This window comes from Corythoichthys intestinalis, chromosome 11 (assembly GCF_030265065.1).
Source record: "Corythoichthys intestinalis isolate RoL2023-P3 chromosome 11, ASM3026506v1, whole genome shotgun sequence".
Lineage (NCBI taxonomy): Eukaryota > Metazoa > Chordata > Actinopteri > Syngnathiformes > Syngnathidae > Corythoichthys > Corythoichthys intestinalis.
In genome coordinates, this window is record NC_080405.1 from 29,934,584 (window position 1) to 29,960,522 (window position 25,939).

The window sequence follows — 25,939 nt, forward strand, 5'->3', positions numbered from 1 at the left end:
CGGTGACCAGAGTCAAACACTACTTGTGACGACGGCACGGGCACCTTACTTCACGGAGGAGGAATGCGCGATGATCAGGCGGAATTATGAGGAATTAAAATCCACCCTCACCGCGAAATCCAACACCGCTTCGACGAGTAGAGCGCAACGGGTCTGTTGACAGCGAATTTACAGATCGTGTGATTTGTGAATGCGTCAATATGCCAGTTTACTTATGTCCATGAAAAGAAATAAAGCCTGCTGTCAGGACAATAAAATAAGATTTGGGACATTAACAGTAAGAAATAATTGTCACGCATCACCACACGAAACAGGATGATTGTATGTTTAGTCCCCTTGACTGTACGAATACGTATGTTCTTTTTTTTAGTTTGGACCTAAAAAATCCAGCCCGACCCGAGCCGAGTCCAATCAATAAACTTGATTTGCAGGCCCGAGCCCGACAATCCCCCCCCCCAAAAAATAAATAAATTATGTCATATTTGTGAGGACTCAGGAGAAGAAGGAAATGCGGGGATGCCATGCGTTGTTGCGTAAATAAAAGCCCGTCTTTTGTAACGATTTTTCACAGTTAAACAAGACTGTAAGATGCATATTCAATAAACATTTATATCTTTTTTTATTTGTGCGTCTGTCCTATCAGTGGATTTGACATTTAATTTAATCTCCTCGAGTTGGCAGAAAAAAACGCAAGTTTTCTCAATGTTTAAATAGTCTACATATTTCTATGATTATTATAAATGCATCAATTTGAAGCGTTTCCATACCCCACTCCGAATCGCACGGCATACAGTGTTCTTACGCAGATATTCAGCATCACCGATGGAATACATATAGTGTCCCTGGCGAAAGAGCGCACGGACAGGCACACACAATCTGCGCGGTTGTGAGGGCCTGACTCGGCGGGTTACATTAGTGACGTCTGCCTAGATCAGTTGGCACAGGTAAAGAATTCCCTCAGCTGAAAATCTATATCTTTCATGGAGAACATCTTCCGGGTACGCCAGCGGATTCTGGCGGTCCCGAAATACCCGTGCCCTCCGGAGAGAGCCCCTCACAATCCGCGCGCCAATGTCGTATAGGTCGTCCAAGTACGCTGTCATTGTCAGGAGGACACGTCCGCGGAGGAGTGCTGTTTAAATAGAGCGTGGTTAATTGGAATCATGATGTTAAGCAAGATCTAACTCTGACACGACCAGGTTTGGCGTGTGGCGTGTGTTGCCATGGCAACACTTCTCGGTTCCAACATATCCACCTTTCGTAGTCTCGCATAGCCGCGAACTTACGTCGCACGTGATAATAAGTTACTCTCGAAGTTACCCTGCTAAGCCAGAAAACCGGCTTCGTAGTATAGGCCACTGGTTCTAACTGCTTAGAGGACCGGCGTGGCACTCAGCTATGCTACTCGGCACTTGTATTCCATGGAGCCGGAGGTGTTTAATCACATTGGTCATGCCGCCAACTTTGCATGACTTCTTCTTCGTGGTTTTCACCAGCAATTTTTTTCCTCTCTTTTTTCCGCTTTTTTTTTTTTTTTAACTTCGAATGTTTTGTTTTTCTATATTCTGCTAGAGGTAAAAATATTTCATATACAGTTCTGCATATGTAGAGTTATATACAAAGTACATATGTGCGTTATATAACAGCCTTTAAAGTCATTTTGAATTTTTTTGTTGTACAACTGTGATACATCAGGTGAGTCAATGTCCCAACATTGACGTACTTTTTTGTTTGTTTGTTTGTTTTCTGTTCAGCGGGGTTGCATAAGGTGTACGTGTAACGACAAATCTTCGCACCTGAAGATGAGAAAAGCCTGAAGGAAAAATGCCGAAGACGATATGAAACTTCATATAAAACTTCATATTTGGGGGGACTGTCATGAAGACATGATGACAAAGAACCCCACTGAAATATTGTAAATGACAAACTGGCTTTGCTCATTTATTATTTGGTGACATGGAAAACATCACTTGCTTGCTTGTTGGCAACAAAGTGTAACAACAATATGAAGACAATTGTGCTTTCAAGGACAACTCTCCTGTACATTTTATCATTGTCGGAATGGTGCAAGAAGAATGAAAACAGGACCACCCTACAGTAGTTTTGGATGAAGATTATTGAATGTCACAATGCTCTTCAATCCTGCTTTTTCTTCAAATCATTTTTAGCATTTGTGAGTTGAATGTTTATGTTCGGTCCACACTCCTCAACTATACATTCTTATTTTATCCAGTCATTTTTGTACTCCTTTAGCATTATCATGTGTACATTTCTTCCTTGTTGCACAGACATTCCACCACTCTCTCCATCAAAATACATTCAGTATTGTATGAAATTTCAAAAGAGAATTGTTGAACCTAACTATCTACAGTTGCCTTTAGGAAAAATATGTAGAAAAGTACATTATTTAAGTTTGAGCATCCGAACATCTTGATCTGTGACATGACTTTAGAATTAAATTAAAACAACAAAATAGCACATGCAGCACTAAAATTATAATCCAAAAACTTGCATTCTGCTAATAATGTCGAATTATTAGCATTTCTGTAGCATTTGCTTATTTATACCAGGATATTAACACAGAAAATCAAGTCTTAAATACATAAATAAATTAAAAAGCGTCCATATTTTACATTTCTGTACATTCAAAGAAACTCACTTTGGTGCTTTTCATAACAAAACTTTGACATAGTTCTAATAAAGTGACTTGACCTATTAATGAAGAAGGTTTTTCCAGATTTTTGTTGTTGTTGCTTTAAATTGAAAACTGAGATATGGGCTCTATGTCGGAATCAAGAGCCAGTCACTCGAGCATTTAAAAGAATTCAACTTCTAAGGCAATACAGGCAACTCCGGAAATGTGTTGTTTTTTTTTAGTAACTCTGTTCAAAAGTGAAACTCATATAATTTGCTACACACAATGTTGTTTTTATTCTGTGTTATTTTGATAAAGAGTAAGTGCGCAGCCAACAAAAAAAAAAAAATCTACCTGTATTCACCATTTTAAAAAATGTATTTTACATAAGAATGAATTATTTTCAACATGAAAATTAGGTAAGTACTTATGCTTTTTGTTCTTACATTTTTTTAACCTGTACATTATGAGTTTCACTTTTTGAATGGAACTATTGAAATGACAGAAATTTTCATATGTGATGCACCATTTTAACAACACTATAACCAAACTGATTCCAATAAACTCCAGAACTTGATTTAACAATGGATAAATCAAGATATCACTAAAATAGAGAAGGGTCCAGCTGCGGCCCACAGAACAGGCCAAACGCATCTCCTGCTTTCAACAACCAATCAGATAAAGCGTTTGTCATGCTTCAACCACGCCCACTGCTCTCAACAACCAATTAGATCAAACGTTCGTCATCCGCCAACTACATTCCCTGCTTTCAATGATCCTAACCGTTATACAATGGTACCACGACATACGATCACATCAACGTACGATCCTTTCAACATCCGACGTAAAATTTAACCCGCATTTGTCTCAACCTATGACAACATGCTCGAAACACAACGATTTTTGACAACGTCATTTCATCGTTTTCCCGCAAGACGGACGCATGGCGGATATTCTTGTGACAGAAATCAACATGGGTCCTAAGAAGGTTAGTGCAAAAAAAAATAATCTGAGTGTAGTCTGCGTGTGAGTGAACTGGCTAGACAGCGCAGCTCACTGGTCCCCCTCACCCATCAACATCAACAAAAGAACAAAAAGCGAAAGTAAAAACTTCCCACTCTACTGCATCTGCACCTCTCTCTTCAGTCACATGGTGCGTTCAGGAACAGCATGCAAAACACAACTGCCAACTTAGGACCCAACTTGTTACAATAATTTATTATTATTACCTGTTTAATATTATTATTACTCCGATTTGTATATTATAATTTAATATTTTTGCTATGTATAATTGCTATTAGTAAATGTACCTGCAGTATTTATTACGGATTTATCTTAGGTTTTTGGGTTGTAGAACGAATTCGTCAAATTATAATGTATTCTTATGAAATATCCAATCCCACGCGACATACGACCATTTCGACATACAAACCAGGTCCTGGAACAAACAGACCTGCGTGTATCCATTACACATGCTTTAATTTTGTCGCAGGAAGCGTAGAGCAGGTAGTACTTTCGCACGCGAGTGCGAGTGCATGTACAGGCAAAGAAGAACGTATTCGCGCACACGAAGAAGTCGCGCAACCGAATGAGGGAAAGAGGGGAAACTGACTCAGCCCAGCCCACAAGAATCACTGTACACAGACTCTCTATGGGGGACTGGGGGCATGCCCCCTCGGGAGAATTTTTTTTTTTATACATTTCATTGTAAAATGCATCAATTTCGTTCACTTTGAGAGAAAAATGAAGAAAATGTGTCTAGACTGTGACTGTCTGACTTGGGGCACTCAAAGTACTGCAAGGCTGAACTGGAGTTGGATTCATCTTCTGCCCTAGCTCTATAAACAACCTGAATAAACAAATTAAAAAATATATTTTTTAAAAGCAAGTTTTATGTATCCAATTGATTATAATAACACCTATGCCCTGTAACTATAAAATGACTTCATTGTTTATGCCATAACTAATCTTGCACACAAATAATAAATTTCAATGAAAATACAATAAACATTTCAAGACAAATCCTGTATACATAACCTTCATTGGAAAGTTTAACCAGAAAACAAAACGATATATAATTGATTAAAAATATATACCATATCAATTTAACTACCTAAACTTTAAAGTAAAACCATTCATTTTATTAATATTTTGTTATATTTCTTCTGAATTAATATTGCTGCTGCGTGTGCATACGTTGTTTTACAGCTAAAATATTTTTTGCTGGCACTAGCCCTTTAATTGCCATTTATTTCATTTAAATTGTAGCTACCTGATGGATAACAATTGCCAATATACCTAACAAGTAAACCTCTTCATTCCATCTCAGACTGGTGGCAACTAGAAAGTCCGCCAAAGCTCTTATCGCTCTATCCTGTCCCATCGTGGGCCACAGCAAGTCTTTCAGAGTTACAGCGCCTTGTGGCAATGGCCCACTTCTTCGTTCTCCTCCTATCAGATTGGCGGTTAACAGCCAGGCACATTGCTGCCACCTGTCGGATTGGATGCGAACTGTAGATAATCACAGAGTATAGAGGGGATAAAAACAGTAATGTATGTGTGGCGGCCGCTGGCCGTCCAGAGCACCGTTCTGTGATCTTCCAGAAGCTACAGATTACCAGTCCGCCCCTGATGTGCGGATGCTAACTGATACATGCTAATCGTTTGTTATTGTTGTATCAGCAGCTAGTTATAAACGTTATAAACTTTGAATCGCTGTTTCTGAAGATGAAACTCATTTAATTTAATTTTTATTTTAGTTATATTCTGCAAGTGTTGATGTCATGAGCAGCTGAATACAATTAGCAAACCACACAGACGTCTGACATCGTCATTTCGGAGTTTAGCTCACTGTCTCGCTAGGACAGTGCAATGACATATAATACATGTTTTTGGATAGTTATTTTGAGATTTCAAGATTATTTACTTAAAAGGTTAATTCTTACTTACGTGGAAATTTGGTTACGTCGCCAGCGTATGAAAGGAACTCGTTTGTAACCCGGGGACTACCTGTATGTCTGACGATGGCCATGTCTGGAATACATTAAAAGAAAAAAATCTAAATCCGTCCTTTCATTCCGCAGGCGAGCAAAACGTTACTCTCCATGAAGGCATCGAGCAGAACATCATTGTATCTCAGCTGCACATCTAACTGTTGTACGACAACAGCATGAGCGAGTGCTTTTGAACAGACATGTACATATGTGTTTCAGCTTTACAAAGGGTCAAAATGGAAGGAAGTAAAAAGCTTTAAAAAGTACAATTGCTTTGTTTGCTGTCTGCCAAGCTGAACAACTTCATGTTTAGTGAGGACAGAACAAGCCATGTTAATAAAGTAAGTAAAAATAAGATACTGTGAGGCAGAGGTTGCGCTAGACTTTTTCGTTGTCTGTCATTTTGACTGACAGGGTCATAAAAATCCGGTCATAATCTATTTTTACCCATCACTTAAATTTTTAAAGTGATAATAATGACATATTCAATAGTATTTAGTTTTCATTCATTTTTAATTAATATTCTGTCCGAACAAGCTTAACAGAGAATCCACACCGTGCCATCACACATCAAGCAGATGAATATGTAACTTTTTCTCCACAGTGACATAAACAGCTGACTGTGGCCCCAGTAGGTAGGCTACATATGGAACAATGAAATTAACAGTTCACCTGCTGTGGCCTGAACGCAGTCTCACACCTTCCTCCTGGTGTGCATGGACTTGAATTGCGTGCCCGCTTGTGCATAATCAAATGTCTCAAGAAGAAACTTTTTTGAAGAAACTTCGGAAACTCAGTTGCCTTGACATTTTTCCGAGTAAGGCCAACGACGTCATGCATCAAGAGAGCCAATAGCTAATTAATATGCTCACTCACCACCCTGTGGTCTGGGTTGTGAATTGCAACCTGTCAAAATGACTGATGGACTTCAGTTTTTTCCGTCACCGTTTTAAAAAACCGGTCAACGACGGAAAATATGTGGTTAACGCGACCCCTGCTGTGAGGTACAATTACCGTAGGTACTGTTGTGCGACTAAAAAGAAAAAGAAAGGAGACTCCGGCATCGTAAAGTCTAAATCTCGTAAGTCGAGTACGTCGTAACCTGGGGACGTCCTGAATATGACTTTCAAGAATTAATATATCTAGTTCTAAAATTAGATGCTGGAGGAATGGTTTGGTGTCTTTCCTGAAGAGGACCTCTTCTGACCAGCTTGAACTCTTATCCCTTGCTATCAACGACCAATCAGATCAAGCGTTCGTCATCCGCCAACCGCAACCCCTGCAAGTACTGCGGGCCGGAGCTGGACCTACTTGCTTAAATGGCCACTTCCCTATTTGGCACTAAAGGTTTTGATTTGTTGTAATGTTAATATCATAATAGTAACATGTGCATATGCTATTAAAAATAACCATGATGAGTGACATTTTGTGCCTTGAACTTTTTTGTGCAGACATAACCAAGCGGAGTATTTTCCACAGTTGTCATGACAGTTATCTCCAACGTGAAGCCATAATGAGCACAAAAGGTAATAATGAAGCAAGCAGGGAGGAAGTGAGCCGAATTGCTGCAGAAGGAACTCTACCGTGGTTCCGGTTGCCCTTGTGCCCATTTCTTTCTCGGACCCGAGGAGGCTTTGCGGGGCTGGACGCAGGCTTACGAGGAGGCAAGGAGTGAGGCCCGTATCCCGGCCAGTCGTCGTTGTAGCGCTCGCTTGTGTCGGTGTCACCTGAACCGCTGCCTTCTTCACCTGGAAGCAACAACATACATCAATATACTAATCATATTTTACAGTAGGGAACGGATTGTTGTTAAGTGCTGCTGACTGTCCATGAAGTCCGTGTCCTGTCCACTCTGCGCGTGTCTCAGTTTGTTGGTGACCACCCTAAGCTCCATGATTAGCTGTCTGGTTTTCACGTCAGGCCGCCCGATGTCGACCTCCACCTCAGGGTTGTTGAGCTGGCTGGCCAGCCCGTCGCCTGTCACCTCTGGCAGATATCTGAATGTGTTTGCACATTTGAACAAGGGACTAATCAGATCAACTTTGAACCTCAAATGGCCTTTATAGTATACTCACTTTCAAAATTAAAAGGGAGCACGAAAGGTAGCGCACGCACACATATTTACTAATGGTAGATATGATGACCTACATACGTTTAGGAATAACAAGGGGGAAAAAATCAATAACTACTTTGACAGTCGATTCATTGTTGATCAAAAGATTTTCCAAAACCTATTTTTTAGCCTATAAATTTCCTTCTAAGTTGCTATTCTTTATTTTTCATATTTTGTAAAAAAAAAAAAAAAAAAAAAAAAGTAGATATGCTCTTATTGATATTACATTTTTAAAACATTCTACATTAAAAATGGAAAAAGGGGGGAGTGTTTTTTTGTTGTCTCCAGCATACTGAATTACTGTGTTTTTTTTTTGTTTGTTTGTTTTTGCGATATTTTGCATTTAAAATAACCAAAAGAAAAGAGTTAATGGTGCAAAATTTAATTATTAATGAAATGGCCATAATATTTCATATATATTTGACACAAAAAAAAAACACGTTTTTGGAAATACTTCAGCGGCTATTTTCCCATTGTAAAACACGATTTGCAACCCGAAAATGATCTTTTTTTATTTTTGATTCCGTGTTCATCATCAGCCAATCTCAAGATCGGTTTCTAGTCTTCGTCTGGGTTGCTACAGCTGTGTAGTATGAACAACAACATTTGTAATCCAGAAGCTCTGCAGAGGAGCAGGGCAGAGTGATATCACATCGTTTTTTTTCACCGCTGATTGTTTCTCGTTCTTCATGGGAATTTGTGGAAACTTTCCTTTGCCCATTTCTTCTGTCTGTTCCCACAGCCCCTAAATGCACATTTCGCCATGTTGACGTCCGTCACTTAACTCGGCAGACTCATGCTGCCTTCGAGGAAGGTGGGAAGTCAAAGTTTCCAACCTCTGATCTGGAAAAATATCGTTGGATCACCTCCACTATTTGATTGCTTACGAGAGGGCAGATATGCTGGAGGTCCAAATTTCTTTTGATGGCCAAAATAAAAAACAACTTGTGACGATCAGCCATCTTTGCTGTTTACATTCGCTTGGAACGCTTTGAGGTCACAACGTGTACCCTGCGAGCGGGATTAGTCGGACTTCCCACCTTCTTCGAATGCTGCATGAGCACGAGTGGCCAAAGCACTCCTGTCTATTGTGGTCATATTACACATCTAAAATATAGTCCTGCAGAATGAAATTAATTCCGGCAGTTTTTTTGTGACATTGTTTTGGACACATGGGTGTGTTGGAACAATCTGATCTGCATTTTGAATTTTTTGACTATGTTGGATCTGTTGGTAGATTTGTATCGTTTTTTATGCCAAGTTGGTCCCATTGACTCTCGCTATCTTAGCCACTCCGGAGGCCTGAAACTAACAAATCACTTACAAACTGCACGGAATTTATTGAAATCAACTCCACCAACTAATTAAACCCCCGCTAACTCGAAGATTACGCTTAATGTAAAAAATTCTGAAGTTTCACTTTAAGGCTGCGCCATGTTTTACATGCAGTCTGAATTATGTCTACTACTCAAGCATTAAAAAAAATATTACGAATCTCAAAGGATTCAAGACAACAAGAGAAGTAAGTCAAGGATATGCATTGGCGATGCCTTTGATGAATGAGACAATTGAAAAAGAAGACAAAAAAAGAGATGCTAAGGTTGCACGGCTTATACTCGACATGTGATGGACATTTGAGTTCAACTATATTACTTTAACGTATGGTAAAATATGATTTGGACTATGTACACCAGGGGTGTCCAAACTTTTAGCAAAGGGGGCCAGATTTGGTGTGGTAAAAATGTGGGGGGACGACCTTGGCTGACGTCCTTTACGTAGAACAATATATTTTAGTAAGCCATTCTGTGTGTCACATTTGCTTTATTATTTTTTAATTAATAATTTAAACAATCTCAACCAACCTTTGTGGTGTTCTCTTTCGACTCTTGGGCTCTTGCGAAATACAGCCACTGTAAAATTAAACTAGCTTCAAGTTGCTTCAATTTCTCGCTACGTATCTTCACTGTAATCTTGTCGTACATGTCAGCGTGTCTTGTTTGGTAATATCGCCTCACATTGAAATCTTTAAAAACAGTGACTGTCTCTTTGCAAATGAGGCAGACACAGTTGCGTATTTTAGTGAAGTAATAGTCCAATTTCTACCTATGCTTGAAGCATTGGTCGTCGCAGTCAACTTTTATATTTTTGTTGTTGTTTTAGAAAATTGGGATTAAAGGGACACACGGGGTAATGTTGCTTGGAGTGCTGCTGCCTTTTAGTGGGTAAATGAGGAGCAGCATTTATTGTGTAAGTTACTTCATATGCCTGTAGCAGGACTGCTGACCAATTTATTAAGTCTGTAGGTGGGCCAGACGTTATTGATTTTATGACAGAGGCTGGGGCCAGATGAAATTTGACCACGGGCCGCATTTGGCCCCCGGGCCGGACTTTGGACATGTCTGATGTACACATTTGGCGTGGTTGTGCTATGTTATTTAGTAGAGCTGGGAATCTTTGGGCACCTAACGATTCGATTACGATTACGATTCAGAGGCTCCGATTCGATTCTAAAACGATTATTGATGCACCCCCCTCCTTTTTTTTTTTTTTTTTTTAATCTTTTGTACATTAGTTCCAAAATTGTTCAAAAATACTCTCAGGCTAAACCAAACTACTATTTCAGTATCAAGTTAACATATAGCAGTAAACAAATATACAAAAAAAACAGTAAATAAAAAAACTCCAGTCCCCATTCTGTATCAGCAGCTTTAAACTACATTCAATTAATTTAATGTTGTGAATCAACCGTTAAAGTTGTTAAAATTGCTCCCGTTAATCCATAATTTCCCTTTTGTCTACTTTCGACATGTGAACGTTTTAAAACTATTTTAAAGATAGATTCAAGTCAATATTTTACCGATTTAGGAGTATTTTAGATAAAAAGTTAATTTGGTTTGCTTGGAAGGTTCGCTACAACAGCCTTGCAGGGAAGTGTACTGCTTTAAGATGGCGGCCGTTTACTACATCCGCATCTAGCTTTTTGTAGATGTGCTGCTAACGCTACCGCTACCGTTTTGCATCTAGTCCTATATAAATGATATCTACCGTAACATTATGTGGATGACGTACTTTGTAGCAGCTTTTCAGCAGCAGTCAGGTATGTTGTTGTGTTTTTTTATCTCGTGGCATGAGTTGCGCTAGAGCCGTGAGTTGAGCATTGGCATTACCCGAGGGGCCGGGTAATGAGAAGCATGATGTTTAGCTACTCTCGCTCCGTTGCTCATTGACCGCGCGGCGCGCTGAGTGTGTTGTACTTCCGCTTTACTTGGCATATTTCAATAATGGGAATTTGGATGTTTGTGTATCGTTCTCGAATCTTCCACGGCCGAATCGCGAATAATCTAAGAATCGGAAATTTTGCACACCTCTATTATTTAGCACGTGGATCCATTGGCCGGGACAAAGATAAAGTCTTAACATGTGTATATATTTAGTCGGTAATTGAAATGGATGGAGCAATAAAATTGTCTTTGTGGATGCTGTTACTGCAGTAGCAAATTATATATTTATTTGCCAGTGTGCTTATACATTGAGAAAAGTAGCCCTCTCGCACTTCGGTCATGGTGACATAAACTAACTTGGACTACAGTGGGGCAAATAAGTATTCAGTCAACCACCAATTGTGCAAGTTCTCCTACTTGAAAGGATTAGAGAGGCCTGTAATTGTCAACATGGGTAAACCTCAACCATGAGAGACATAATGTGGGGAAAAAAAAAAAACAGAAAATCACATTGTTTGATTTTTAAAGAATTTATTTCCAAATTAGACTGGAAAATAAGTATTTGGTCACCTACAAACAAGCAAGATTTCTGGCTGTAAAAGAGGTCTAACGTCTTCTAACGAGGTCTAACGAGGCTCCACTCGTTACCTGTATTAATGGCACCTGTTTTAACTCATTATCGGTATAAAAGACACCTGTCCACAACCTCAGTCAGTCACACTCAAAACTCCACTATGGCCAAGACCAAAGAGCTGTTGAAGGACACCAGAGACAAAATTGTAGACCTGCACCAGGTTGGGAAGAATGAATCTGCAATAGGTAAAACGCTTGGTGTAAAGAAAGCAATTGTGGGAGCAATTATTAGAAAATGGAAGACATACACGACCACTGATAATCTCCCTCGATCTGGCGCCCCATGCAGGATCTCACCCCGTGGCATCAAAATGATAACAAGAACGGTGAGCAAAAATCCCAGAACCACACGGGGGGACCTATTGAATGACCTACAGAGAGCTGGGACCACAGTAACAAAGGCTATCAATATCACAATGCGCCACCAGGGACTCAAATCCTGCACTGCCAGACGTGTCCCCCTGCTGAAGAAAGTACACGTCCAGGCCCGTCTGTGGTTCACTAGAGAGCATTTGGATGATCCAGAAGAGGACTGGGAGAATGTGTTATGGTCAGATGAAACCAAAATAGAACTTTTTGGTAGAAACACAGGTTCTCATGTTTGGAGGAGAAATAATACTGAATTGCATCTGAAGAACACCATACCCACTTTGAAGCATGGGGGTGGAAACATCATGCTTTGGGGCAGTTTTTCTGCAAAGGGACCAGGACGACTGATCTGTGTAAAGGAAAGAATGAATGGGGCCATGTATCGAGAGATTTTAAGTGAAAATCTCCTTCCATCAGCAAGGGCATTGAAGATGAGAATTGGCTGGGTCTTTCAGCATTACAATGATCCCAAACACACAGCCAGGGCAACAAAGGAGTTGCTTCGTAAGAAGCATTTCAAGGTCCTGGAGTGGCCTAGCCAGTCTCCAGATCTCAACCCCATAGAAAATCCGTGGAGGGAGTTGAAAGTCCGTGTTGCCCAACGACAGCCCCAAAACATCACTGCTCTAAAGGAGATCTGCATGGAGGAATGGGCCAAAATACCAGCGACAGTGTGTGAAAAGGTTGTGAGGAGTTACAGAAAACATTTGGCCTCCGTTATTGCCAACAAAGTATACATAACAAAGTATTGAGATGAATTTTTGGTATTGACCAAACACGTATTTTCCACCATGATTTGCAAATAAATTCTTTAAAAATCAAACATTGTGATTTTCAGGGTTTTTTTCCACATTTTGTCTCACATGGTTGAGGTTTACCCATGTTGACAATTACAGGCCTCTCTAATATTTTCAAGTGGGAGAACTTGCATAATTAGGGGTTGACTAAATACTTATTTGCCCCACTGTATGTATCACAACTCTTTTAATCATAATTGGTAAATGTTGGCATTATTTCATTGAAAATATTTTGCATGAAAATTAAAAAGGTATAACTTCTGCAGACGACTCTTCGGTTGCCACTTAATTTGCTTTTCCTACAGCTTCTCCAATGTAAAGCGCAGAAGCGGTATTCTGGCAACCCGAAGGTTGCTCTAGTTGCAGTACCATTTTTGGCCACCAATCCTACATTGCGCACCATTAATATTTGATTTCAGTAGGCGTTTCTGAGAGCAGATGATTATATTTGTAATGGAATCAAAATGAGATATTTTTGAACATCTGCTTTTGCTCTAGAAAACAATCATACTCTTGTATTGTTTCTTAATTTTCATAGTCCAACTTTTCTCAGCACATCATTTTTGGTTCCAATGCACATTTCTAGCTAAAATGTTGCTAATTAGTTGACTAGTCACAAAACTAATTGATGATTAATCGCCATTAACGCATGTGGCTAACCTGCCCCTATTCTGCCCATTCCAGCAGCGGTCTTCATTCGTGACGTCGGCCGCCATCTTTTCATCGTTGCAGATGGTATGTGGGAGGGACACCCAGAAACTCCCCATGGGTCGCAGGCGCTCTTTCAGTTCTGTAACCTGTATGGAGGCTGCCAGTGAGTCATCACTTGCCTATTTCGAAAGACAAATCTAACAAGTGATGCACATATCACTTCTACAAAAAAAGGAAGCTCAAAATGGTCGAAAATTGTATCGTCATTCGTTTTACCAATCGGTCCAAGTTGGTGCCTGCCGCTGTGGTTGGTTTTTCCTCGGCGGTGTACGTGCGGAAAGGCCTCCTATTGCCCCCTGACTCTTTTGGTGAACGCTTGGAGCGTGCTGGAACAGGTCTGGGGTTTCCACAACCTTGGAAAACCTTAAGGAAATACTTTGAATTACACCAGCGCTTTTCAATTTATTTATTTTTATTTTTTAGCAGTTGGCATTATATCTACCATCAGGACAACACTAATACAAAAGGTTTTTTTTGTTAAACCACTACCTTGTCTACATTTTAAATTCTGCCCTTTACTGGTGCAGCATCTGGCTGGAGCCAGCCACACAGTCCAAAATTGAGCGAGTTAAACTCCGGACCTGCAGTATTATTCTGTAAATCCAAGGCTGACATTCCACTGTGCTCGTTCAGCATCTCTTCTCGCCACAGAAGGGAAAAAACACATCAAGCTGTGAAGCAAAGAACTCGCAGTTCCTTGAAGCGCTGCCACATATCGAAGAGAGACGTGGGTGCCTCTCAGGTGGATTAGCTCCCGGGATGTTCGCCACGTTTCGTACATTGTGCAATGTCCGTGCTCTGCCAGGGACATGCTGTCATGTTGTCTCAGGAAAGACGTGAGACAATACCCTATTTTTTTTTAACTATTAGTCGCACCCAAGTAGGCGTCTGTTATCATAATATATTAATGGTTATTTAGCTACAAACTTGATTACCAAAGTCTCTCTGTCACTACAAATCCCTACCAAATTCATTAAAATGTTCAGAATAAATTCTGAACAACACCACTAGTGACTAGCCCTTGAAGTAGAGGGCATGCCTACATCGCCCTTCTCTCGACTGTTAGTGTGGGGAAAAAAACGATACTGTGTTAGGAGCTTTTCGGATGGTAAATGATTGCCTGGTATAGACCCCAATCACGTGACGTCACAACTCCGCCCCCCTGACTGGTGCCGCCATATAGACCCTACCCACCGACGTCACAAAATCACGTGATCGCTGTATTGTTCCGCCCCCTTGTCTGTCATTTTGTGTCTGTATTATCAGTGGTCTCAATTGATCGAGCAATTTATATTGCATTTCATGGAAGAACCGGTGCTTTCGGATGCCGTAAACTCACTGGATGCGTTGCATAAAAGGCGTTATGTGGAAAAGCTTCAGTTTATCCATTCGCCAGATCCATATTTGATGCCTAAATCGATGTTTTTCGACCCGCTGTCTTCGCCGTATTTGCCTGACATCTGCTAGCTACCCTGATATTTACAACTATCTTGTCCACACAAAATCAGCCTATTCTCACGAAAGTTTGAAAAACTTTAAGAGCTTGGAGGCTTATAAATACTTCGTTGCTGGTTGGGTGAAACAGGTCCTCGTCCACGAAAATTCGGCAGGAATCTATCTTGTGCTTGGAAAGGTGAGTTACGAAATTTTCAATTCAAAATCTTTTGTTCTTGCTAACATCCGCTGTCAAGTCTAATGTATTTCATGTCATTTGTCAATGGAGCTAGGGCTTTTAATGTTTATATGGTTTAGCGATAGCACTCTCACTACATACATACGTGTATGTTGTCGGCGATTAGCCTAGCAATGATCTTAATTGTGGTTGTCAGCCCAAAACCCTCTAAATATATATTAAATGCATCTTACCAGATATAAAATGACTACTACATAATCTGTGGTAATCGTTTGGAGCCCAGTTTTCTCGTCGAATTGCAGAAGCCCATCTCGCTCTCTCCTCTCCGGGTCTCTCGGAATCCGGTAGAACTTCAAGTCTCTCCGTCTATCTTCTCTGTTATTGCAACCGACCGCCACACACGCCTTCACCATTTTGATTATTAATGTTAACGAGCAGAAAAACACGCCGTAAACAGGAGGAATGTACGTAGCCGTAACAGGTAAACACGATGTGTTGACGGACAATTGGGCGGCACCAGTCAGGAGGGCGGAGTTGTGACGTCACGTGGGTAGGGTCTATTGTCCGTCAGCTCATCCTGTTTACATATTACCGCTGCGTACATTCCTCCTATTACTGCGTGTTTTTCTGCTTGTCTAAGGAATCACCGCCTAGTAAACGAACCCAAAAACCTTCCTGACAATCGTTAACATTGATTAATCAAAATGGTGAAGGCATGTGTGGCGGTTGGTTGCAGTAACAGAGAAGATAAACGGTCATTTTAGTAGTTGATGTGGGCCCATTGTTAAAAGGGCAAATCACGAAAGCAGCACAGTTTATTTATCTCGATCCATAATGCGTTTGTATCGACAGCCGTTAGACAGCAGCAAAAACATCAATATGATGCCAACACGATCGCAGACATCATCAGACGGAGACTACGAAGCTCGTCGCCACGGTCACGCAGCAAGAAGGTGAGCGCAACAACAGGTGTTGTGCCGAAAAAAAGCCGCCCTGCGTGAAATCTCCCCCCTGACGGGAGCGCCCACACGGAAACGACTTTCTTGTACGGTGAATATGTATTATTTTACTCTGCTTGAACTAATAAATGTCATACCTGTGTGATTGTCATTGGGATATGGTCGTGAAAACCTGTAGACTAATACATTTCTGTTCAAAGATGGTTATGTGGACCAGTCCACGATGTTACTAAAATACAGTACTAATATTTTGTGTAATTTAAGTATTTAAAACTGATGTTACAGTCGTAAATCCATTACTGAAGTCCATGAAAACAATTGATGTTTTTACGTCAATAAAGCGTTATAAATAAGCGCTCCCGTCAGGGGGGGACATTTCACGAGGGGAGGCTATTTTTCGGCACACACCGGCCCGTTGTCGGTCAAGTTTCATTTTACAATCGTGACAACGGTGACACTCAGCTGACCGAATGTCGGTTTATATTCGGGCCGGTGCCGATTTTGGGTACACGACTCAGCATTGTGACATAAACTGGAGTATGATTGGAAATTTTGTGGTCTCAGGACGAGCTGTGACGCACAGGACAGGACCAGACGGGAGGAAACATCGGTTTGGGCATCAAATACAGTATGGATTTGGCGACTGGATCGACCGAAGCTTTTCCAAATAACGGCTATTATGCAATGAGTTTACAGCGTCTGAAAGCACCGGGGGCTTCCATAATTTGCGAGTGAATCCACCTTTAGAAACTACGATCAATGACAATACGGACACACAATGACGGACAATATGGCGGCACAATACAGCGATCACGTGATTGTGTGACGTTGGTGATTGGGGTCTATACCAGACTCACCGCTGTTCTAGCGATTGAGTCTGGCGACCGTCCAGCGGATCAAATTCCGAGGGCGGAGCAAGCCACAGCAAACAGACAGCGGAGTGGACCAATCAGCGAAGGGCAGAGGTGACGTTGTTATAGCGACAAGTAATTAGCGTGAGCAGAGAATGGAGAAGTTTATTCAACATGGCTAGCGCGAGCCATGTTGACTGTTGTCAATAACTTGTTTCGATGTGTTTTTGGTCATTTAAAACTGGTTTTACCGCGGATTGGAACATATTCTTGGCTCTCCCGTTCGCCATCTGTGTTGTTGTAGACACGACTTTCGGCGCGCAAGAGTGACGTTACTTGTTAAGCACACGTCACGCAAATAAACAAATCTGATTGGACGATTGATTTTGTACCTTGCTCGAGAGGCCGTTTATGGGCTGGGTCCCAGACTATTTCTCACAGTATTTGAAAAATATAGGGAGAATAGTATGGCTGTGCCAGGCAAGGTAAATGACTCTTTCATGACAAAAGTCATGCAAAGCAGCTGTAGTGCATACCATATACACATCACACTTCTTGATTTAAATGAACCTAAAATACATGTTCTTAAAATGCAACAGGAAGGAATAATGACTAATCCTTGCCTTAGTGGAGATAGTGACACTGTGTTCTTGCATGTGCATTATAGCTTCCGACACTTTGACGGAAATGGAGTCAGCTGCTAGCTCCATGTTGAACGGACCCTCCAACTTTTCGGCCACCTGGTATAAGGCATCTGATTGGGGTTACAGATGGGGAAAATTAGGTTTCAGACAAAGGCAATTGAATCCCCAAAGTGGATTTAAAGTCAATTGAGGAGAAAGGAACCTTAAATGAATCCATTTGCAAATAAAACCTTCCACAAATTTATGCATGAACGACTTAACAGAAGAAAAAAATAATGCATCTAAGAGTACAATTTTCATTACCTACCGATGAAATAGTCCCACTCTGTGTCTAGGTCGGCCTGATTGGCTAAGCAGCCTTTCATTACGTTAAGACAGAATGCGCGGCATGGACGCAGAGAGGGTATCCCTCGACACAGCGGACAGTACCATTGACGCATCAGGCCACGCACGCACTCAGCGGTTGGTGTCATCTAGAGGAGTTAGAACAAATTGTCACGATGGAAGTACATCTCTGCCATTGGTATTTGAATATGAATTTCTGACACAGAATTTTTTTCTGCATTGAAATTCAATCACTACAATTGTGTTGCTAAAATTTAATCACAAAATAATTTTGGCGTGAAAAATTAGATAGCAAAAAAATCAGTTGCAAAAAATGTAGTCGCAGAAAATTATGTCTTTACATGGATGTTGCAAATCAATTTTTCGTGACTAAATTTTGATGTTGGAAAAATTCATTGCTAGTACAGTGGTACCTCTACATACGAACTTAATTCATTCCAGGACATTATTTGTAAGTCGAAATGGTTGTATGTTGAGCAGGATTTTCCCTTAAGAATACATTATAATCCCATTAATTCGTTCCACAGCCCAAAAACCTACACTAAATCCTTAATAAATACTGCTGGTACTATTACAACTAGCAATTACACATAGCAAAACAAATTTAATCTGAATGATAATATAATATAATAATAATTCCCCGAATAGTGAAACGAATTAGGTTCTAATGTGGCGGACCTTTTTTCTGTACCTGAACGCACCGCGTGGCTGACATGCTGAGAGAGGGAGAGTTTACTTTCGCTTTGAATGTTTTCTTGAAAACACCGTCAACTTTGGCGGTCAGGAGGAGTTTTGTGTTGGATAAGTTCTGAAATAAATGATAAAAACCTGACGAAGCCGGCGATTTCTTAGGCGATGTTACCACAATAATAATTGTCATCTTAACTTATAAAGACTGGCGAACAGTGGGCGGAGGAGGACCGCGGAAATATATTGTTGATTCAGTTCCCGGATGCGCACCCCCTACGCTCATATTTTTCTATAATTTGCATCTTCATTTTAATGGTAAGCGTCCCCTTTTTCCTTGTTTGACCATCTGTACCAACCTTTTTGAAAACTGTGTTGATTTCTCTCACAAGAAAATTTGCCGTGCGTCTGTCTGCGGTGCTGTCATGTCGTCGAATTTCAAGCATGTCGTCGGATGTAGAAACAAATGGCGAGTCAAATTTTACGTCGGATGTCGAAAAGATCGTGTGTCGAAGTGATCGTATGTCGAGGTACCACTGTTATTCATATTTGAATTTCGATGGCAGATTCAGTTCCATATTTAACAACTGTAAAAAGCATGTAGAAAAAAATTCTTTTTTTTTTTTCTTTTACCTTTGTGGCTTTGTTGACAATGTCGCGACCAACGGCCAAGCCCTGTGATAGTGCCCTAGCAGCAATGAAAGCTCTGGATACCTTGGTTTGGAAAAAAAAGAAAAGTTTTTTAAAAGGCTTATTTTTCAATTTCTTAAATGGGAAAGTCCGTCCACCTGAACGCGCAGTTTACGAGGCACGTCTCCAAATGGTTGCAGCTGTTCGGCATGCTTACTGACGCACTCCAGGTAGTCATCACTGAACTGATACTGAGGGTTGACCAGAGTGAAGACCCGCTCTACCAATCTGGACCAAAAGTCCGACAGAACTTCTGCTAGACTTACACTTCCCCCTGTGAGCAAAGGGGAAACATTTGGCGTGTTTTTTTTATTCATGAAGGTTTTAGTCTGGTGACGGCAGCATAGAGGCAAATTGCAAGTAATCAGTAATTTGTCAGTCAAAAAAACACTATCCTGGATCATTTACAGGCCACAACCCACTATGTATGGGAATATTGGAAACCATTAAAATAAGACAGAAAGCTAGACACACAGAAAGACTGCTGGATGAGCAATAGGTATTAGTCATAGTACCGTAATTAAAAGCTAATACACACATACCACGTGGCTCCCATCTGGTGCCACCTTGCATTTATAAATACACCGCATATTTGTGTCCCAATTTTCATCAAGGCAGACGAAGTGTACAACAACTGACCTGAATAATATCTGCGCAGCTCCACAAACAGTTCCTGGAAGACGTGAGAGTTCTGCGTGAAGAGGCGTCCATAGGTCTTAGTGAACATCTGGTTCATGGACTTTTCAGACAGGTCTATCAGTTCCCTGAAGAACTCTGAGAACAAAGGAAGCAAGTCTGACACCAGAAACCTGGCACCGACGTCTGGCCACCTCATGGTTACATCATATTAGCAAATACGTGTGAGAGAGCGTGGCATCTATAAAAATAGTATTTAAGACTCATATGTGCCGTCTCCCACTGCTGATTCATCATTTACGTTATATAAAAGAGCGAGGAGGGGAGTAAAGAGGTGATAGCAGGTAGGCGGTGAAAATGTCAGCTCCATGCTGCGTCTGGCTGGACTAAGACAAACGGAAATCTTTGCTAGAACTTTTAAACGGTAAAAACAGATGAGAATTGCGGAAAAATTCAGTTGACAAAGCCATAATTGTTGAATGTCCTAAAAAATGATCTTGACAAATTAGCTGGCCACAAACACACATGTCAATACTCTCACCGTCAAATCGTCTTTGCCTCTGGGTAAAGGTGGTTAACAGGAACTGGCTGTGATCCTCCACAGATTTCAGGAAGTCCCGCTCACTCTGAAGGGCAAGTGTTTCCTCCATCTGACTGGAGCAGCAGGTGTAGTCCTGAGGACAGAGCCTCAAGTGCTCGCCTGTACTCATAAGTAGAAATGATGCCCGTTTAGACTAGATTCCCAACAAATGATGCTGTTTCACATTATCAGAGTGTTATAACAGAGCTTTAGTTTGTTCAACCGTTCATTCATTAGCAACATATCTTGTTCCTAGATGGCACGCTGAAGGGTCCGGCAGCAATTTGATCTGTGTTTGTGGTTTTCTTTACATTCCATTAATTCCTTGCTCTGTATTGTTTCCTTAATTTATACCTTTTTTCTTCAACCCTTTCTTGTGTTAACCAAGCCACTTCCCCCAGTTACTTGTGTCTTAATCAGGTGTCCTTCATTGTTTCGTCAATTTATTTGTATTGCTTTCATACTTTGTCAGTTCATTGTTGTTGTTATGTCGCATCTTGTATATTATTTGACAAAATATTTAAACATATGAAATATATGAGAAATATATGGTAGCAAATTATATGCCAATAGGACAGGAGAATAGGATTTGTCAAAGTTTTTTTCAAACAAGTGAACAAAGAACACGCATATTTAGTCTTCACTAGAAATATTTAACCTTTGTTTGACTTCGGTTTTCAGGGATTAAAGTTAATGTTTTGGGAATGTGCTAAACATAAAATACCGTAATTTCCCGAATATAAGGCGCACCCGTGTATAATGCGCACCCCAAAATTACTTGTTAAATCTAGGGAAAATTATTGTACCCGTTTATAACGCGCACCCTAAATAGCGCACCAATAAATAGAAGAATACATGAAAACAGAGCTCGTGTACAGACACAGAAATGTCATTTTACTGACTGGTGAAACACAGCACAAGCATAGCATATTGGTAGTTCAAAACATTACCATAAACTGACAATATTTACAGTAATAATATGCTTTGACAACTTCTCCAACTTACTAGAATCTAGGAGAAAACAAAACAGATGTGACTTTTCTTTTAAAGGCTGCTGTATAACTCGCTCGTTTCATCATGATGAATAAATGCTTCTTCCATGGATTGATACGGTAAAATGAAAGTGAGATCGTAAGTCGGAAATCCGAGAGAGCTCATCACTGTCGACACGACAGTAACAATAGGAACTATTGTTATTTGGGTTTGAGTTTCCCGAGGGACAGATATAGTTGACGGACACAGGAAGTGTGTGTGCTTACGTTTGTTATGGTCTGAGTTGCGGAGCTGTAATAAACGTTGACTCAAATGAGTTCAAGAAACTAAATTCTGTGCTTTATGAAGAGTGAAAAAAGCTGAATTTAACACAGATGAAATCATTCGGCCGATCAGAGTGAAGTATTACCGAAACAAAATGGTGACATCACGTACCGTAATGGTCGGCAACGGATCGCCGCATACGTTTCTTCAACACAACGAGGCCAAATCAATAAAAAAAAAATCGGTTTATATATATATATATATATATATATATATATATATATACAGGGGTGCACATAAGTGGTCCGCATGCGCGCATGCGTACCGGACGTAGACAAACGCGCTGGCCCTCAACGACTTCCATACGCTTTTGCGTACCGATGGCTGACCACCGTATTTGCGGCGGACACGAGAAAATAACTTCTCAAAATGTCGAAGAGGCAGGCCACACTGAGTAATTACTTCCGTGTTCCCCCCCCCCGTCAAAAGACAGACAGACGACAGAGACGTCACCGGAGCTACCGAAAAAAATGACTTTTGCTGAAAAGTAGGAGGTACCATGGCTAGAAGCAAATGATGCTCGCACGGAAATACGGTACAAAATGTGCTGTGAGAATCCCAATGTCGCCGATAAGAGCAGCGCATTTTATGTAGGGTCAAAGAATTTCAGCCATCCAAACTTTGAAAAGCACGAAAAAAACAGAGTATGTGGCAATTAAGCAAACTATCAATGTCAAACAGGACCCCGCTCGCCCTATGGACAAGTGGCGGAATAAAGGTAATGAACAGCGACATGCACTGACAAACGTGTTTTTGCTCGCATTTTACAAAGCTAAACATGCACGTTCAATAAGGTCTTATGAGGAGACATCCCACTTTTAAAAAGGGTTGGAGTTAATGTGGGAGCCGCATAATGCCCTTTATTTTGAATTGGTGCTTTTTATTTCTTTACATTTCACTTCAAAGTAATGGCAATTTTGTTGTGCCAGTTGATGTTAATCAAGCATTAATTGTTAATATAATTAATTAAAGTTAATTGGCTCTAAGTAAAGCTTGTCATAAATTTATCGCATCAGGCGGGTCGGCTCTCAAGCTCAATGAGGACCAAGTCACATCTCCAGGTCCTCCTCTGAGAACCTGGGCAAAAAAAGTATGTGCACCCCTGCATATATATATATATATATATATATATATATATATATATATATATATATATATATATATATATATATATATATATATATATATATATTATATTTTTTTCTGTCTCCATCCATGTACCCGTTTATAATGCGCACCATGATTTTGCAAGTTGATTTTGGGGAAAAAAAAGTGCGCGTTATATTCGGGAAATTATGGTATTTCTTTATGTGTTTTTAAAATTTCTTAAAGCCAATGGAAAATTCAAGTGGCCACGACATAAAAATGGTTTGCAGCCTCTGATTTCCCGACTCTCTTTAAGATTGGAAACATGACAAGATCTTATTGTGAATAAATACAACCGTCAGTCTGTAACCACAACTAAGTGGTATCAAACAAAACTAAAGAGTGTGATATGAAATTGTACTTTGGCTCCATGAATTATTCAGCTCCAATCTGTCTCTCTTTGTCACCTCAGGTTCGAGTCTTGTGATATTTCAAAGGTAATGATATGCAAATAATAAGCGAGGGAGGAAAACGCTTCAGTTCTTTGTTTCAGTCAATATTACACCTGACTCGTATAGTACGTCTGGCTTGCACCTCCTCGCTGGTGCGCCACTCTGTCTCTTTTGTTCAGCTCTCACTATTAGTCTCTCTCATCCCCGCATTTCCATTTCTAGGCAGCCTCTCATCGCACACGCTCCCGGCCATCTGCTCCTCATGGCCCACGGGACAGTCAGCCCAGGCTCAAGCGAAAAGAAAACACACCCACTTCAAACACACACACACTAATACATCTAAAATCAATCAATACTGCATCTGTCTGTTTGACTCGATTACAAAGAAAGAATAAATTTGAAAGTCTGTGTAGGGTAAAAGTAATTATTACAGGGGTGGGCAGTATGGCCTAAAAATTAAATCTTCATTTTTTTTCACCCAAAGTTTTATTCACGATGTCTTCCAATCGCCCCCCCCTCACTCCTACTTTTTAAGAAGCCAATAAGAACAAAAGAAAGAAAAAGCTCAAAACACGTTGAAAACAAAAGTTGAATATTGATCAAAACTAATGTAAATAAAGTGCAAAACATCTGTCTTAAATTTAATCGTTTTGTCTTCCCCTAATTTGTGCTGCGAGCCCTCAAATATAAAGTAATAAGTACACAAGGGGAAAAAAACTCATTCTTGTTGGAATACTCTATTGAATGACTGATTGCTGGATTTCTTTTTGGGCAAAAAGGAGCAGTAAAAAAAAATAAAAAGGATCTTTTGCAATAATAAACTCGAGTTGATTAATTTACCGACCAGGCCTAAATTATCATAATTATAACAGTTCTCAGGTTTCTTTTTTTCTGTGTATGGCCCATGCAGGCTACATACAGGATATTAGAAGTTTTTTTTTCTTTTCTTTTTTTTTTTCAGCCAGCAGCAGCAACAGTCACTGTAAGCAATGTAAAAAGAAGTCATGCAAATAACTACACATCAGCATATTCGTGAAAAATTTAGCCCTGACCCAGGTTCACTCCGTCCCGTCCCCAGCAAAATGTGTACATGCAGCTTATGCTATTATAGGGTCCCTACCAATGTTGATAGCAAACCTATGCCCTTGCTCTAATAAACAGTGATTATGGATTTTGTGAGTACCTGACAAGTGATATTTTAGGGCCAGGTAAATTAAAGAAGCCCCAAAATATCCCACATTTCTTGAAAAAAAAATAAATAAATAAAAATAGAGACTACATATAAATATATATAGTTTTTGTTTTAATATTATGAATATTTCTTCATAAAGTTCTTAATAAATGAATCATAAATTAGTAAGATATTAATACAGTTAATGATATAAAAGTGTATAAAATCAGATATACAGTCTTTATGGCTCCCCATGACTAAAATTAAAAAAAAAAAATTCTTAATATTTAACTTCATGCCTACCATTAGCAACAATAGACGTCCAATTCATTTAAACCAGGAGGACTGGCTGTGAATGCTTATCTTTCAGTTCCATTGACAGCACTAGACATCCAATCCATTTTGACTCTTGCAGTTAAAATGGATTGGATGTCTACATCCATCAATGGCAGCCAATGAGTTAAATGGGTGTCCAACAAAGGGTTAAATCAGTCTTGGCAAATTGACATGCAAAATTCACCCTCAGAGCTACACTTTCTCTAATTTCAGTTAGGGGAAAAAATTACCCTTTTGCCCCAATCCGTTCTCCAAAACTTGATTTAAAATCCGCAAATGGTCTCATTCATCAAATAAGATTATCACCAGTCAGCAGAGCCCATGGGGTACACGCAGGGATTTACCATTACAGGCAAAGCCTAATTAGGGGCGAGGTTCTTTGTTGTTCTGGTGTTGGCAATTTGCTCACCCCTCTTAATCAACCACATAACACATGCGGGAGGGGTGCCATTTGTTTTAAACCCTTGTACCTTTTACCCAGATGGGGAAAGACAATAATTCTGCCAAATGGTGTTCATAAGTGAGTTTTAGACTTTTCAAAGCAGTTCAGTGCAAAAAAAACTGCATTTGAAAATTATGTATCATTCTTGTCACTGATTCTGGTTAATAGTGTCATTTGTTGTGTTTATTATGAGAAAATATGAATTCATAGACTAAGTGACATCCAGAATTAAGTGTCTTACCAGAGATTTGAGTCACCGGTGCCGTGCCGGTGCTGTAACCCTTCTCCGCGTACACCTGCCGGGTGTCGGCACAGCTCCTCCCCGCAGCTGCCACGGAGCTCCGGGAGCCCGATAGGGCGGCAATCATCCACAGCAATCCCAGGAGCGGGTACTTGGTTAAAATCAGCCGCGTATACATTCTCTGTAAAGCAGGTTGAAGTAAAAATGGGAATGGTCGTCGGAAATGAACTGTCTAATATGAAAAGTGTCCCAGAATGATCAGTCTTTTAAAAAAGCCATCGTTTTCCCATTGGACTAGTCCAGACTGATTTTCCGCAATTTGTATCCATCGACTGCGTCCTGTAAACTTGATGGACATCAATGAGGTGAAAAGAGGTAGAACCAACCCACCAACCGC

At 40.3% G+C, this 25,939-nt stretch overlaps 2 protein-coding genes across 2 annotated transcripts in view; one reads left to right on the forward strand and one right to left on the reverse strand.

Moving 5' to 3' along the window:
• Window positions 1–2,434, forward strand: part of LOC130923794 (integrin alpha-6-like) — a 14,767-nt gene extending 12,333 nt beyond the window's left edge. The window contains exon 25 of the mRNA XM_057849797.1: window positions 1,755–2,434. Within this exon, the coding sequence (XP_057705780.1) occupies window positions 1,755–1,817 (63 nt within the window). The 3' untranslated portion in view covers window positions 1,818–2,434. The remainder of the gene's footprint in view (window positions 1–1,754) is intronic.
• Window positions 462–25,939, reverse strand: LOC130923796 (glypican-6-like). The gene is made up of 11 exons (XM_057849798.1): window positions 25,543–25,939; window positions 20,459–20,617; window positions 19,921–20,055; window positions 19,380–19,555; window positions 19,225–19,305; window positions 17,867–18,032; window positions 17,539–17,669; window positions 13,689–13,835; window positions 13,422–13,558; window positions 7,453–7,625; window positions 462–7,376 (listed from the first exon to the last, which is right to left on the reverse strand). The coding sequence occupies exons 1-11, from the start codon at window positions 25,718–25,720 to the stop codon at window positions 7,120–7,122; spliced, it is 1,740 nt and encodes a 579-aa protein (XP_057705781.1). The 5' UTR covers window positions 25,721–25,939; the 3' UTR covers window positions 462–7,119.